Source organism: Passer montanus, unplaced genomic scaffold (genome assembly GCF_014805655.1).
Source record: "Passer montanus isolate IOZ18808 unplaced genomic scaffold, ASM1480565v1 scaffold1, whole genome shotgun sequence".
Lineage (NCBI taxonomy): Eukaryota > Metazoa > Chordata > Aves > Passeriformes > Passeridae > Passer > Passer montanus.
This window is the reverse complement of record NW_024356504.1, coordinates 3,125,445-3,142,390: the sequence shown is the minus strand read 5'-3', so window position 1 is coordinate 3,142,390 and position 16,946 is coordinate 3,125,445. Positions and strand designations below refer to the sequence as shown.

General features: G+C 37.4%; 1 protein-coding gene across 3 annotated transcripts; it reads left to right on the top strand.

The window, feature by feature from the left end:
• Positions 1-258: 258 nt before the first annotated feature.
• On the top strand, positions 259-15,837 carry ZDBF2 (zinc finger DBF-type containing 2). Of its 3 annotated transcripts, none has more exons than XM_039699641.1 (8): positions 259-499; positions 2,394-2,500; positions 3,098-3,149; positions 3,716-3,767; positions 4,307-4,412; positions 5,263-5,390; positions 8,428-10,996; positions 11,273-15,837. In XM_039699641.1, exons 2-8 carry the CDS (start codon positions 2,399-2,401, stop codon positions 11,312-11,314), a joined length of 3,051 nt encoding a protein of 1,016 aa, XP_039555575.1. In that variant the 5' UTR covers positions 259-499; positions 2,394-2,398; the 3' UTR covers positions 11,315-15,837. The 3 variants fall into 3 exon arrangements, with proteins under 3 accessions (XP_039555575.1, XP_039555568.1, XP_039555558.1); XM_039699634.1 differs by having other exon boundaries at positions 8,428-11,131; XM_039699624.1 differs by having other exon boundaries at positions 8,428-15,837.
• The last annotated feature ends 1,109 nt before the right edge of the window (positions 15,838-16,946 follow it).

Here is a 16,946-nt window from a genome sequence, read left to right as displayed (position 1 = left end):
AAAATAAAATAAAATAAAATAAAATAAAATAAAATAAAATAAAATAAAGCTTCCGCTTACTTTCAAGTACATGAAATAGTGTGTTTTGAAGGAGAAAATGACTAGTACAGTTGTTGAAATGAAACTTAGCTAAGAGGTTACTTTTCCGTGACCAAAACCACCCTGCCGGGGTTGACAAAAAGACGCCACCCCGAGGTGTTCTGGGGCACTTTTGCAGCGCCTGCGCTGCGGGAAGCGAGGCTCTGGGGCTCCGTGCGAGCCGCGCTGAGCCAGCTCCCGCCGGCCCGGCCGCATGGCGGCGGCGGGCCGGGATCCCGGGCGGGCGGAGCGCGGCGCTGAGGGAAGGAAGCGCCCGAGCCGGGCCGGCAGCAGCGGCCCGGGAACCGCAGCTCCCGCCATTCCCTTCGCGGGGCGCGGCCCGCCGACCCGGAGCAGGAAGCAGAGGATGGCGTCCCTTGACCCCAGGGCGGCACTGAGGAGCGAGCGGGGAATGATGGAGGTGAGCCGGCGCGAGCAGCGGGGAACCGGGATGAGCGCGCGGCCGCCTCAGCGCCCGGCCGCGGGTGCCGGTCCCGGCGGGGCGGGACCGCGGGCTCGGTGCAGCCGGGACGGGACGGGCCCCGCGCCTTGCGGTGAGGCCGCGGGGCAGAGGCCGCTCCCGAGCCCTGTGTGTGCCGTAGTGCTGTGGGAAGGGGAAGGCAGGTGCCTGTGTTTAGGGGAGGGACTTGCTCCCCGCCTGCCTGCCCAGCACAGTTGCTGTCGGGTGAAGGGGCGGCTCGGGTTTTTATGCGGTGCATTTCGAGGAGCAGTTTTTATTGCCTTTTCGCCCTTTTTATTTTACTTGTTGCGGTGCAAGAGTGACACTGTCTGGAGAGTTTATCTGATGCCTTTGACACTCAGATACTCTCAGAATGCACCACCGATTTTTTTTTAAATTATTATTTTAAATTTCACTGTGTACATTTCATACCTTTTGGTTGCATTGTTAATGAAGTTTTTCAATCTCTACCTGCTGTACACAGAGTAATTCAATGAAGCCAAAACAAAGCATTGGTTCTAGAGACAGCTGCTAAATAGCTTGATTTGAATTTTACAAAACCAAATATTTCTGTATGTAACTGGTTGTTTATGCATTTGTTACAATTTAAAGGATTTTTTGGTTGTAAAACATCTAAGCTTTATCTTGAACAGATATTATTTATTTACTCTTAATCCAACAGTTTAAGATAGTTGCCACTATAAATATCTTAACTAATGCAGAATTATGCACTCTCTCCTTGGACACCTGAAAAATCCTTTGTGGATTTATAGCTCTAGTCCCTGTTTTAAAAAAGTAAGGATCTCAGGCCATCCAGATTTTGGCAACATAAATGAAGCATCTACGTAGCACATTTCCTTAATATTATTAGCTTGTGGGTTAAGCTTGACTCAAATGGTAAGCAAGCTGTATATCCTGTACACTAGTGGTTTCTCAAAACACTGATAGAAAGGGAATTGGTTTTCCTCTAAGAAACTCCTCTAAGACAATAGGTCTTCCTCCATCATCCAACATACTGCAGTTACCACTCCTTAGCATCTTGGAGATGGAACCGAAATGCTTCAACCTCCTTCTGGGGCAGTGGATGGGGATGAGTGGTTGTGGTGTCCCCTGCTGGCTGTGGAGCTCTGCCTCAGCCGTGACATAGCTCCTCTGTGGTTGTTACACTTGCCACACTTGTACCTTTTTCATAATAGTATATGTGCAGAGTAAGATTTAAAATAGCAGGAAGTTGACTTCAAGCAGGTAGAACAAGTTATTTTACATAAAGCATCAGTCATGAGGGATCGTTTTCTGTGTTTTTCCTTCACTTTCTTTCAGATCCTGGCAGTGTATAGGAAGTAGAACAGGACTTGATCTATCAAAAAAGCTTTTCTCAGCTGCCAGATGAAAAGGTTTATAGGAAAAGCTGGGGTTTCTTGTTTATTTTGTTTTTTAATGTTATTACATAAATTGCAACACAATGGGAAGTAGAAGGAGTTTGGTGTTTTGGGGGGTGAGGGGCTCTTTAAAGTAGAGCTGTTAAGACATTCCTTCTGACCATAATTGCTATAGCAGCTCAGGTATTTTATCATGAGCAGTGCATAGTCAGGGAAATGCCAACAATGTTTAGTACAGGGCCCATGAGGAGGAAAGAAGAAACAAAGTTATTCCAGAAGGAATGGTTAACATTTATATAGGAAAGACTGTCAAAATTACTTCCATATTAAAAACGATGCGCTGCAGACTTCAAAAAGATTTATCCTTTTGTTCAGCTGTTTGCAAAATGGTACAGAAAAATTTGCATGCCTTTGGGCATGGAAAACATGCATTATTAATGTCATTTTAAAAGGCTCTTTAACTTCCATGTTGCCAGATGGGATGAGAGAAGTGTCCTGCACTGCAAATGGCCTCCTGTTTGACATTTATTGCTTGCTAGTCTGGAGCCAGCCTTGGTGGATGAGGAAGGTTGGTGACTCTAAGGTAGGTACTAGAAAGCTGATTTCATGTTTACATTCCATAGCCTAAAAGGCCTGTGTGACACCTGGAAATCCTTTGTGTTTGGACACCCTAAAGCATGTAACTGCTTGTTGCTGCAGTCCTATTTTTATTAAAAATTGTGAGATTCAAAATTGATTTGCAGATCTTTTGATTAATAAGGCTTGCTTTTCCAGCCTAGATAATTACTTTGTGTGCTATAGGTCTCATATGGGTTTTCTTACATATATCTTGTCTTAATTGTTAAGACAACTTAGGAAATTAAGTAATTAAATTAATTTGACAAGGTTACTGCTTAATAACCTAACAGAGTGTGTACTCTGCTCATAAGTATAGTATTTGATTTAATTAATTAAAAGTTAGCCCGTTCTATCAAAGCTAAAACGTGTTGCTAAATGTAATATTAGGGTAACCTAGTAAAGCAGAAGTTTCTTTTTACAATGCAGCTTCATTTAAATCAGGTGTTGGTCTATAGCTGAAACAGTTTAGAGCTTTTAAAGAGCTTGTAGCTTGGACTGAAGGAGGAGCTTCAGGATACAGTGAGTATGAGGATGGACTGACTTTAAAATTTTTTACTTACAGATGTTTGAGAGAATCAAACGATCTGATGAAGCTTCTGCTTCTTCAGCACAAGGTAAGAAGTTGAAAAAGTTCAAACTAGTTTTTGTTGCTGTTACATTTAAAAATGTAATAATTATCAATAGGAGTATTAGTTCATCTTGTAGTTCAGTTGCTTACTTTGATTTCTTAAATTTCATTATGGAACTTGGATGGAAGGGCGTGACTTCTGAATCATCCACAAAGTTTCCATGTAGGTGTAATTTTCTTGTCCTGTTCTAAGCTGTTTGAGACACTGTACACTTTACAGTAATCATGTGTTGCAGTACCAATGTAGATTGCCTAGTCTTGAACCCAGACAAATCAGTAGAAAAACTCACTCACCTCAGCTATGAAAGAGTAAAGCTTATTTTATGAAGTTGTTGGATGAACTTTGCTGACAAAAGGATCTCTTCATGCTTTTTTGAACTTACTAAACCTTTTATCTTCCTTTAAAATAATAGTTTTGACAAATGCAGTGTAAGAGAAGTAGCTAGCTGCAGGTAAAACTCTCCATCTCCTTGATACACTTTTGGTTTTTGTGTTTTGTATATCTGTGATTGGTTGGTTTATTTCTTGGTTGTTGTTTTTGTTTTTCTGTAGGAATCCAAAGACATGGTGTTGAGAGCTCTCCACGACAGGACAGCAGTAGCAGGTAAGTTAGGTGATGATCTACCTGGCATCCAGCTTACTGCTTACCAAAGTAAAATGGGAAGAATCTGCTTTTCAGCCTGTCTATTACCTTGTGTAATGGATGAAAGTGACACAAAATGGATTAAGTGTATGATTGGAGGTCGTTTGTATCTTACACCTATGTATTGTTAAAAACTGTGGGGAAGGCACATTGTAGTGCCCCAAACAGCTGTGTGGATGTCAAGTTTTTTTGCTCTTTTCTTCTTTTATTTCAAAATACTAACAAACAGAGAAATGACAAGATGACTGCCTTTTTCTTTAGAGGCAATTATTGTCAGCTAACTGTGCCTTCAAACTGTTATCCTTTGTTCTGTGTTTAAGGAAGAAGTTCTTTAGTGAAATTTGCATGAGAATACTTAAAAATACATAGTCTCACCATTGTAATTTTAAAATAGAAACATTTATCTTCAAATTTTTCCCATCTCTGTAGTAAGATAGATATGCTAAGGACATGGACTAAACAACCCAACACCTCCTGACAATATTACCTGCTTCTTTCAGTTTACACAGAAGAGGACAAGAACATCCTCAGCCTGGAGCACCCACTGTGCGCAATAGACAAGGGTACTGCAACTGTTGCCACGTACACTACAGCAATCTGGAACAGGTGAGACAGCTTCTGCATAATTTGGCAGCACATAGCAAGGAGTACCTAAGGCTTTATCAACTCATAAATACCAGTTTCTACACCAAACAACCAATACTGAGTGAAAAATGAGCAGTTTGTGAATTGCACAATATGTGCCCTGAAGAAGACACCTTGCTTATTTGTTACCTGTTGTAAAAGATGCTGATGGAGTGGCACAGCTGCTGCAGTCTGCTTTTCTGAAGTGCCACACAGCTCTGCATTGCATCCATTATGGTTTTCTCTGTGTCTTTAATCTTGGGATCTGTATATATTTTGAAGTATTAGGTTTATAGTAATATGTTACATATCAAGGCTGGAGATGTTTGATCAACCATTTTCATTTCTTTTGTCAGTCTCGTGTCTTATAGACTTGTTTAATGAGAAAGTAGAAGCCTATTTAATCTTCTGCACTTAAGAAAATTCTTGTTAATTTGAGTGAATTATAGGATGTTTGCTCACGTTAAGTTCAAGAATATTAGAAGTAATTTATAGATAAATTTATAGTATTTGTTCTGGTTGAGAGACTTGTGAGCAGCTGTGAGATTTGTGAGAGTATTTGTACTAGTTAGAAGAGATTTGTCAGCAGCTTCCAGAACTACTAATTTAAATTCCAACTCAGGTGCTTCAATACATTCAAGTATTATGTGAGTCTGCCTAAACAGACTTAAAAATCTCAATTAAGGTTTTAAAATAGTAAAAGAAGATTTTTCTTTTCATTTAAATATCTTCATAGCAATGGTGTAATGTTTAACCTGGGAAGGAATTTTTAGGAACAGGCCTGTGTGTTAGCAGTAGTATTAGACTAATCAGCTGTTGCATCTTTCACCAGCATATTTTCAGCTCCCAGCACAGACATTTTACAACATACTGTAGGAGTCGTACGGGTACCAGTAGCTTGATGGAGCGTTTCCTTCAAGATGTTTTGCAGCATCATCCCCACAGATACCATGACAGCAGGTATAATACAGAAGGCTTTTTGTTTTAATATGTGGTAGTGGAATGCATGTGTTTTGAATTTCTGTATTTGTTCTACTGCTGAGCAGTAAATTTGGCTCATTTGAGGTAAAACTTGCTCAATGGAGACAATTACTGTTTATATGAAGACAAAAGTTCACTACTTATGGATTTGAAACAACACTACTAACAATTCACTTTTAAATGTGAAGACCTGAAAAAGAAGGAATGCACTTACAATGGCATACTGTACAATCTCACATGCATTTACAAATTCTTAAAATTTGAGCTTTATATGTTTTATTCTAAATATTTTAATTCTGGGCCTTACATATACTGCTAAACATACATATATATTATGTATGTTTTGAAAGAGCTCATAATTTTGGTTTGTTGATTATGTCAGGTAAGTATTTACATGTTTATTTTTTCATTATCCTTTCAGTTTGCCTGTTCAGTTAATACTTGAATTAAATTAATTGGCCAATTCATTAATGCTGAAATTTTGAAAAGTGTTCTCTTTATTTATCATGTGCATGTTTCAAGAGTGATAAGAGGATCAGAGCGTTAAATTTTGCTCTGTAGATGAAGGAAAATCAATTAAACCTCATTTGTTATGTTTTGAAAGGCAGACAAAAATCCCAGTTTGATCCCACTAAAGTACAGTTTCTCAATATAGAGCTCTGCTATATGTCTTGACAAACAAGCAGAAGGGTGTTTTGTCTGAAAACACTCATTGGTATTATCAGGGATGTGCCAGAACTAGCTAATATACATGGCTATGGCAGACTAGCCCAGGACATGTTGTACACATCACTACAATTAAATAAATTGTCTTCCTATTTTAAATAAATAGATTTTATTGCACTTTTGAGAACATCCAGTGTTTTTTGCTGTGGAGAAAATATAGGATTCACTTTAATACAGGCTTCTCTGGAGGTGTCACTAATACAAGGTTGTTGCTTTGGTAAATGAAACCTACTAACAAGGAAAAGGAATCTACCCATGTTCCTCTAAGTTGTTGGAAGAAGGAATAGAATGTGACAAATAATACACAAAATCTAGATTAATGTGGAGGAAGAAGGGGGGAGAGTAATCCCAAATCTAGACAGAGTTTGGAGGAAGAAAAGCAAAGATGGAAAAGAAAGTATGAATAGATTTTTGCTGTGGTCCTGCTCTGAAAATAAAGTCATGGTCTTAACTGACACTTGAGGTAAGATTTTGATTCTCTTCTTTCTCATGTTAAAACACTTGCATTTATACACAGTTTCACACAGTTTTTTAAATAGCTGGTTTTACTGTTTAGATGAATTAGTACAAGAGAACTTTATGTGACTTTAAAAGATGATGGAAATATTTGTAAGACTTGATTTGTTTTACAGAACCAGTATACCTAGTAGTTACGTGGAAAAAGGAAAAATTCATCAGAGCATTGCCTTATACTGAATTTCAAAGGATATTGTTGTTCTCCCCCAGTAAAAAAACAAAACAAAACCAAACACCCACAAACCACCAAATCATTCCTTCCTCCAAACACTTGGTATGTAAGTTTTTTAGCTAAGGAAATAGTATTGAGCATTTTAGAAAGTAAATCTTCATTCTACTTAAGGGGGTAATTTGTAACAAAACTGTCAAAAGTTCCTAACTATGTAAAACTGTCATTCTGTTCTCTTCCCCCCAGGGACATTTGCTTAAAAGTAATTTTTGAGAAGTGTTTGTAGGCTGTTAACTGAGCTAGAAACCTAGGAGTTTGCTATAGTTTCTTCATTTAGTTTTATATTCAGCAAGGTCCAGATGCCAGGATGCAAAGATGTTTCACACAAAGATGGACAAACTCCGAAGTCAGGAAGTTAAAAGATTAATTGTTGCATCTGGCATTCCCTTTAGGTCTATTTCAGATCTTAGGTGACAAAGAATTCATGCAAGGGCAAAGCAGCATTTCAGATGAAAGGCATTGTTTGATCATCTGATGTATTTGATTACTTTGTATTCATGTAGTAATAGTTCTTTTTTAATGTTTCATTATATGAGATTTCTCTTGCTTACTCAGTCCTATATCCCTTAATTGTATGTAGTGTTAGTTATATAACCAAGGAAATTACTGTACTATAAAATTTGTTCACAATACTTCTGTTAGCTGATGTCTTCTATATATTAAAGTAAACATCCATTTGGGTCTCACAAGATGGTTATAATTTTTGAGTGAAACACAATATTCTCTTCTTCAGTTATATTTACATATATTAAAAATTGTTTTCATTGGATTTGCCTGGCTGCTATGCATTGAAGCCTTGTGGGTTCCTGTGTTGCATAGGAAAAATAGTCCATATCTGTCAGCTGTGTTAATTCTGGAAGACACAAACCCTTGTGTTTGAGGCAGTCTTAAAGACAGAACTGCCAGTTACAGAATATATAAAAATCTGTCGTCACAGCAAGGCTGAACAATCCTAACTTGGCTTCTTGCAGGAGTGAGTCAGAAGCTATGGTATGTCTGTGAGAAACAGTAAACATGGAATTCTTTGGCCACATGTGCAGAGTTCCTATTAGGCAGACATGTTTTGTAGGGAAAAGGGCCTTTATACTCAACAATGGTTTTATACTGTGTCCTATTATTATGTTCCATTTCACTACAAAAGCTCGATTTTAAGTAATGGTAGTATGACCAATGAAATCACCTCTTTATAGGCTTACCACTCCAAACAAAGGAAATACCTTTACTTTTTCTGCTCTGCTGTATTTATAAAATTATTGTAATCTATATTTGGCCATTCTTAATTTATGATTGCATAAAAAGGGTCCTTGACTAATGCCCAAATTGTTATCTTTAGTTTTGTGCAGCATTTCCCCCTCCATAATTCTAAAAAAATTTAATATCTCTGAGCTAGATAGAACAACAGAAATAGTAATTTCAGTTCGTTCATTAGAAGTGATGCAGTCTAGGTAATGACTCTTAAAAAACCCTGACACTGCTGTTGTTTGAAAAATTTTAAGCATATTTACAGTATTTCTCTAAGCTGTTTTTTTCTCTCCTCCCCTTTAGACCAACCTATGATGACATGCCATTCCCCGTCACTCTAGAGGCTCCTAGGATTTCTTGTCCATCCTCAGAAGAGATGCAGAAAAAGAGAAATAGTGAGAAACAGGAGAGTTCCAGCAAAGACCAGGAGTCCCTTCGTGAAATAGGCTCTTCTGTTCCCTGCCTGTCTCCTGAGGGCACAAAGAAAACTTTCATTACACAAGCAGGTTTTCAAAGAGGCCAGGAACGTGTTCCAGGAATATCCCAGCAGTCTGTTGGCATTTGTAGTGATAAGAAATGGGTAAATCTGAAACACACTCGAATTGCGGATCATAGCCATGAAGGTCAGTCTACAGCTGTGAGCCCTGTACCTCAGCAGTTTTCTCTCAGTCCTATAAGCCACAGTTCCTCTGTTAATCCTAAAACAGGGAAAAGTGTTAGGGATTTGGCAGCATCAAATCTGTTTCTGCAGAGAGGATGTGATGAAAGAGCAGTGGAGGTCTGCAGTAGGGACGTGTTATTGAAGCCACGCTTGAATCCTGCTCCAGCACTGCTTCACCCAAAATGCCCTTCAGTTTCTCATCAGATTCCTACACGCAGCCACAGCAATTCTTCCTTTATTACCTCAGGTCAAGCTCTCTCAAAGCGAGATAGTTTACGAACTCAGGATGAAACTTTGGTGTCTGATCTCCATCTCAGGGATACTGTGGGTATCAGCAGCTCCCTTGATCTTGGGACATCCCCACGGCTAGCAAGATGCAAAAACATAAAGACAAACAGAGGTGATGAAAGATCAGTGGATGAAACTATTGAAGATGTAATTGTGAAATACTGCCATGAAACTACATCTGAAGAAAATTATTTCAAAGAAGAGAATAATCCCAGTGTACCTTTTTCATCACTTCTGGACCATAGTAATTTAGAGGGCTCTGAAATGAGTTTTGACTGTGATGCACCAATACAGGTAGGAACAGATTTACCCAAGGCAGCTATAAAAGATATAGAATTCCTGAAAGAAGTCCAAGTATGTTTGCAAGATAAAGACTATGGAACACAGCTCTCTTCTGTTTTAAAAACTGAGTCATCAGAGAAAATAGAAGCAGTGAAAAAGGAAGTCGTAGTTCATACTGAAGAACCAGTTCTTCCAGCCCTGCCTCACGTGCCTCCTTCTTTTGTGGGAAAAACTTGGTCTCAGATAATGTATGAAGATGACATAAAAATTGAAGAACTTGTGCGTGATTTCAGGGAAGGTCGTTTTCGCTGCTACTTTAACAATGAATCCTCAGCCAATTGTACAGGGAAGAGAATGAAGAAAAAAAAGCAGAAGGATGAAAAAAGGATCAATATTATTGAGGGTAATAGAACAGAAAGTGCACCAGTTAAAGCACTGCCAGAATTTAATGATGCTTTGAGTGGTGGTTCTGATTTTGATAACCCATCTTTAGCCTCAGATACACTATGCAACCCACAAATTGTAAAAATGCCTAGGAAAAGGACATGGCGCCTGGCCTCAAGGTGTCAGGTGGTTAAAGTCAGCCATGGCACACAAACAAGTCTGCTGAACTACCCTGTAGCAAAAAGGAAAATGTCTAGAAGGGAATCTGATCCAGCTGATCAGAAAGCAAGCATTGCATGGCTGGAGAATGAAAAAACTCCAAACATGAAAACTAGATTATGTGCCCTTAAACTTCCAGAGTCCTATAGCAAGATCATGAGTCCTGTACAGCCCAAGACAGTGGTGTATGTACTCTCATGCCCAGAGGTAAAACAGTGCAAAGGTAAACCTATAGATATTCCCAAAATGAGGAAAAATCATCACTCCACAGATAGCAAGGACTCTGTAAGATATAAATACAAACAGTGTTCTTTCAAATATTATGACCCACTGACAAATCGAATTCTGAAAACTCCTCCAAAGAGTACAGTTGGAGAAAAGGCCAAAAAGCCCTCTCATGTTCGACAGCTTTTCAGAAGTCTCAGCTTTGATGCAAACATGAAGAAACTAACTGATACACAGAGAGAGAGCACGCCATCAAAGTCACTCAACTGGTCAGACTTCTGTAGTTCTTCAGCATCTTTCCTGCCCGATCGAGATAAAGGGAGTGATGCAGCCTCAAGTCAAAAGGCAGATGGAACATCTGTTGCCACAGAAAGGACAGATTGTCTTGTATCTGAGAACTCTTTTAAACACCTAATCATTTCACCTTTGAACTCTGTGATAGAAGGAGATTGTAGATTAATTCCATTTAATAGAATTACCAAAACTCCTCTGACCTCCATCAGGAGTGAGTGGTCAGAGAGGGAGACTCCAAAAGCAATATGGAAGAGAAAAGAAGGCACTAACAAAGAACCAGTTTTTTCCAGAAAGGCTGCAGGATCTAAGTCTGTCAGATGTACTCTTGCAAGGAGAGGAACCAGAGTAACAACAGGCAAACAAACATCCAGAACTAAAAAACAGCAGAAAGAGGGGATTAGAAGACAACTTCAGCCTTGTGCCCAGAAATCTGCTTTCTCCATCCATAGGTGCCAGACAAGGAAAACTACAGTGGGAAAGCACCCTAAGAAAGAAAAGCCTGATGCTAAAAAGTTGAAGGTGAGGAGGAAACCAAAAAGGGCCTTTCTGAACTCAACAGTTATAACAGGGATTCCTGAAAAAAGGCAGAAAGTCACATCAGAATCTTTTCCCAAGAAACCAGAGCAAGCTTCCTCCAAAGTCACGAACTGGGAAGTAAGTGGAGATCGGGGTCATCCTGGCTCTGTGAGCCGACCCTCTAGAAGGACTTCTGCTGTACCATTACTTCGAAACTGTCTTGTTCTGCCAGGTGAGAGCTAGCTACCAAAAGAACTTTTTTCTTCTTTTTTTTTATAGCCAGCACCTGGAAGAAGGAAGGAGAAAAAAAGGAGGCCGTAGACAATGCAGTTGAAGTGCTAAAGCTCCAGAAAGCGCAAAGCCAGTCTAATGTGAAATAAATACAACTGTAAACTCAGCTCTTGTTCCTGGAATATGGGGGCACAATGTATTGCACTGTTTTACTGTGTAAAGCTGCAGAAATTGTGGATTTGATTTAAAAGCACTTATAATCATACTTACTAGTCTTCACCTGTACATCAGCAAAATGACCTTGAATGGTATCATATTGTTATTATGGTATTATCAGTGCATAACAGTGCACTATAATAAGGTAATTTAGAAGCTGTGTTAATTAATTGTGCCTATTTTAATTTTTTCACGTAATTCTGAAGTGCAGAAGATGACTCGGTTGCTATGCTAGAAATTTAATGAAGATACATCAATCAGGGCTGAATTCTGTGTATGTATTTTGTGTTTGTGTATATGTGCACCTTCTTCAACACATAATATATACTTGCCTGTGGAATGGCATTAAAATTAATACAGTATGATACAATTCAGATCAATGCTTTTTTGAAATGAAATATAATTTTACACTTTTTTGTATTGATTTTGTTCCTGAAACCATGTCCAAAGCTTTTTTTTTTTTTGGGCTGAAAGTCACTGTGGGCTCTCATCAAGCAATAATGGACCATGCTGGTAAGGAAATATGTTTCCTTAGGGGACTGTTCAAATGGTGGTAGCTGAAGTGAAATCTTGAATTCTAAAAGAAATACAGGGTTATGTTTGGGGGCCTTTTTGTTTGCTTTTAATAGCTTGTTGATTAAGTTTGTAGGTGAATTTCACATTCCTTATTGAGGGGGATGGAAAAGTTATAATGCAAACAAATAGCAGTAAGTTGTTTTAGAATGTCAGCTGTGAGTTTGGGGTTCTGTGCTTTTCTGGCTTTATTTGGTGTAGTGTTGGTTAAATTTTTATGGACTAGAGTTCAAACTTTCTTTCTAAATTTTCAGTAAAATATTTAATTAAACCTAACACAGCATCCATCTAAATATATTAGAGTTCAAATATTTGGTTAAAAAACCTGGTTGAATAAAAATTACATTCCACAGAGATTCAAGTTCGGCCACTGATGTTCCATCTACTGTGGTTTTATGGCAAAAAACCCCCCAAACCCATGGTGGTTTAACTTACTTTTCTTTCTTTATTTAATAGTTGTTATGATGACAGTTTATTTGCTGTGGTTAGGAGGTGTAAAGCCAGTCTTATGGATGTTTCTGTGCTTTAAAACCGAAGATTAATGGTTCATTTACAGTAAATTAAGCACGCAGTTAAACATCATCACAATCCAGGCTTTGGTTTTCAAGTCTTCAATTTGATATATTATATAATCTATTTTACCTTGAAGATCTTCATAAATTCTCTAGTGGTACAGTACATTTTTCAGAGCACACGAAAAACATGGAAAAGAGCAGACCCTGCTGTCTCTGGCATTGAACATATCTGTGCATTTTCCCCTCAGAAAATGAAACCATTCTTGATTCTTCATTCACTTCTTTCTGAAGTGTCAAGGGTCACAGATTTGGGCTGAGATAAAGGTGGACTTGGAAATGGTTTATTTTAATATACAGTATCTGAAGGAACTATAAAAGCTGTCATCATAAACCACATGTTCAGAGAATATTTTGAGGATGTTTTTAATGTATATGCATATTTCCTAAGATAAATAAAAGATGTGCATGTGTCAGCTGGAAAGTTAGTTCCTTTACAAGTCAAATATGGTCTGACAGATTTTTTTATTTGTTTTAATTTATTTTATTTTTTATATAAAAGTTGATTTCTTTGGATGAATTTTCCTATGGTTGTCAGTAGACACAGAATCTTATGACTGTATTGCAAGTCACTGGAATATGAAGGGCTATAATATAAATTTTTATAGCCCTCAACTAATTGTGCCTGTATAATTTAATATTTTGTCTAATATAAAACTGATGTTTTTAAAGCAAAGTTTTAAAGGAATGGTTTTTATAGAAAGGCTAATTTTTAGATAAAGCAAAAGAAGATTTTTAAATAAAGTTTGTTTTAAAGCAAAGCTTTAACTATAGATAAGTCCCATTCTAACATATTTTTATGATACAAGAATGTTTTCCTAACTTCTTCCATCTTATTTTTCACAGTATTTCACATGTGAAGAGCATGAATTATTTTGTGTGTGAATAAGTTTTAATGCACATTGTACTTTAAGAACACTAGTGTATATTTGTTTAGAGTCAAAATACTCCGTACTCATTCATTGTACATTTGTCTTATTCCAGTGCACAACTTTTCCTTGAAATCTTGAGTAATAAAGATGTGTTGAGGACTATAAAATTACTAATATTTTTAGACTGTAATGTCTTTTGGGTAATAGACCCTCTTATCAGGGTGGAATTTTTAGAAGAAAAATGTTATATTTAAATAAGAGTGTAAGTAGCTATATATTTTCCTTTAAAAAAAAAAGAAAAATGAAAAAAAGTATGTAAGAATTTATTAGAAGAATAAGACTTGAGGTACAAGTCTGGAAACATTTATGTGGTTGACGTTGGCAAAAATAAGGTTTACTGTAGGCTTGCATGTCAATCTGTGCCTCACTTGTGAATGTTCAGAAACCTCTTCTGTGCATGCTCAATGACCACTAGGAAAAAGAGGAAAGACTCTGATATGAGAAGTAAAAGCAGAAACTGCTTTGGAATGAGAATTATGAACATATTTGCAAAACAAAATATTGCCAAGGTACTCAATATCATGTGCAAGAAGGAGAAAATTCTGGGGTCTTGAGAAATAGGCAAGCACTTTCCTGTTGGATAAGTAATGCAATTTCTGCCCTTATGGAATAGAGCGTTGTTTCATTAGCAGCATGACTGGTACTTCAAAATGTGGTTGTGAAGTCTACAGCAATGGCAAACTTGAGAACTCAAATACTTTCTCTCCAAATTAGTGGGTGGGCTGGTTGTTTTAGGGTGATATTTCTTGTTTCTATTTTTGTTTGTGTTTCTTTTTCCCTTTTGTGGTTTTTTTTTGGTTTGGGTTTTGGGTTTTTTTGTTTGGTTGGTTTTGGGTGGTTTTTTGTTTGTTTTTTGGGGTTTTTTTGTTTTGTTTTGTTTTTTTTAGCAGAGGGGAACTGGGTTATTTTAATGTTGGTGGACAAAGATGTTTTGTCAGTATGTTTGCATGTCTTAATATAGAGAAACAAGAAAAGAGCTGGAGTAGAGAGGAATAAAGTCATGCTTTTTGAATAAAATTGGCAGCAGTTAGAACCAGTATCTTCTTTAATAGTTGAGAAAAATGTTACCATTTCTTCTTCAGTACATACACAATTTTGATCTGTAAGTTTGTAGTTTTTATTATACATTTCATAATTTTTAAAAACTCTCTCCCCATGTAAATTACTCATTCAGCCTTTCAAAACAGTCTTATTCTAAGCAGATTTTTATTATTCATTAGGATTGTGAACCATGGGTGTGACCCCATCATATTGTGCCAGGTGCTAACCAAACATAAAATAGCAATCCCCCAAAACTTTAGATGGCTGACACTTGCACCTTGCAGTTATCAGTTAATTTTCTGATAGGATTTTTTGCTCTCTTGTTCTTTCTGACAGGTTTGTATCCAATGTTCTGGTAATTGTGTTATGAAAGTACCCCTCACTGGGACTCAGATAAATGAGGTTATTTCTGTTTATAATGAGTCTATGGCTTCATCTGAAATTGTGTTTAAGTTTCATGCTGAATTTGTGCCCAAATGAGAAAGTGTTTTGTGGTTTTTATGTTGTTGTTATTGATAATGTATTTTGCAATAATTTTGCTTGATGTTGTATTTTTTTAGCTGCTTCTCTGTCTCTTTTGACTGTGGTTGTTTGACACAATGTGGTTTTGTAAGGATACGGCAATACTACAGACTCATCCAGTCCTGTGGCTGAATGTTCTTTCTCTGTATCTTCTGCTCATTTTATTTCAGATTTGTTGTTTCCATTGTTTTTCTGAATCATGTATTTGGATTTCTTATTTTTATGTTGTAAAGAGCTAAATTTCAGGGCAGTATGTTCTGTTTGGAAGTAAATCAGTGACAGGTGACAGAAGAGGATGTTGTCCCAGTCTGAAGTGCAGAGGGCAGGTTGGCACAGCTGCTCCTGTGCTTGGGAACTGCTTTACATCACTGAACAGTGTGAAACAGGAGTGGGATGATGATTTTTGATTCCTTTGCTGGTCTTCCTTTCTTCTTCCTTTAGGGTGCCTGAGAACAAAGTAATCTGAACTCATACTGAAAATAAGGGGTTTTCAGCTTTTGGTGTTTTGAGGACAGATAGGAAAAGTAAAATGTATCTTTTTCACTAATGTAACTAAAATCACTGAATTTTTGCCTTTAATGTTTTACCTGCTGAATTACAGCATTCCTGATAATATTTTTCAGAAAAATATTTGTAATAATAGCATAGTTCTGAGCATGCCCAGAAGCCAAGGTTTTGTTCCTTGTTTGTTTTGCAGTTATAAATTCATTCATTCCTTCAGCAGAACAAATCTTGTTTTAATAAAGTAAAGACTGAATATGTGCTTTTGGAGTTTCTTTATTCTTGATGTGGCGTTTACCTTGAAGCTATTTGCTATAATTTGTTGTGGAAAGAACACAACAGAATGCTATGAAATAAACTACTACTATGAAGGCAGACAGTCATAATTTAAACAACTGTTCACAATGGTGTGATATCTTGACTCAGTGAAGCCAAGATTCATCCTGTTCTGTGCCAGCTGAAGCAATGACACTCTAGGATGGCATTGAAAAGATGACAGATACATTTAAAATGTCTAACTTCATTTTGGCAGCATGAAACCAAGAAGCCTCAAGCACATGGCAAGCCAGATGCCTGCAGCGCTTACTCATTAAGAGTTTTTTGAGAATGTGCACTTACTATATGAGAGCAGGGGCTGGAAATATTATAGTCTTTAGCAGCTTTCTACTTTATGCAAAACAGTTTGGCATCTGTAATCACAGACCAAATTAATGCAGGCAGAACTCTCTTCAAAACTGTGTGCAACAATACTTTTAATAGTATGGTAAAAAAATTACTGGAATGCCTTGAACAGTATAATACCTTGTTCTATACATTAGGTAGTAATTTGCTGTTTGTAGCAGTGCCTGTTTAAACCAGTGTGATTTTTTTACAGGAGCAACACAAAGAGATGTGTCAGATCAGTAAATGGCTGAGAAGCAGAGGCATGTGGTTTCCTGAGACTTTAGTAAGTCATAAAATTTCAGGACGCGCTTTGCAGTTTTCAGTCTATGCTTGAAAATATCCATGTATTATGTAGTTGGCTGAATGAAGTCAATACTGTGCTATCAAATAGTGATTAACTAAAGAAATAATTGTTCAGCCATCTAAACATGGAGTTTCAAGCATGATACTATAACCAAAGTTTAAGTCAGGTGATTGCTCTTTCATGGGAAATAAAAGCAATTAACAATATGCTTATAGAGTGTAGAAGGGAGATCCAATCCAAATTGGTGTGTTCCAGAGTTATGATGGAATTAATAGCACAGTTTTAGTTGGCTTGGGATTCACTGGAGTAATTAGTGTTATAATTATTGTGTTTTGATGGTTCTGGAAGTCATAATTATTTATTGGAGTGCAGAAGGATTTTTCATGAAATGTACGAAC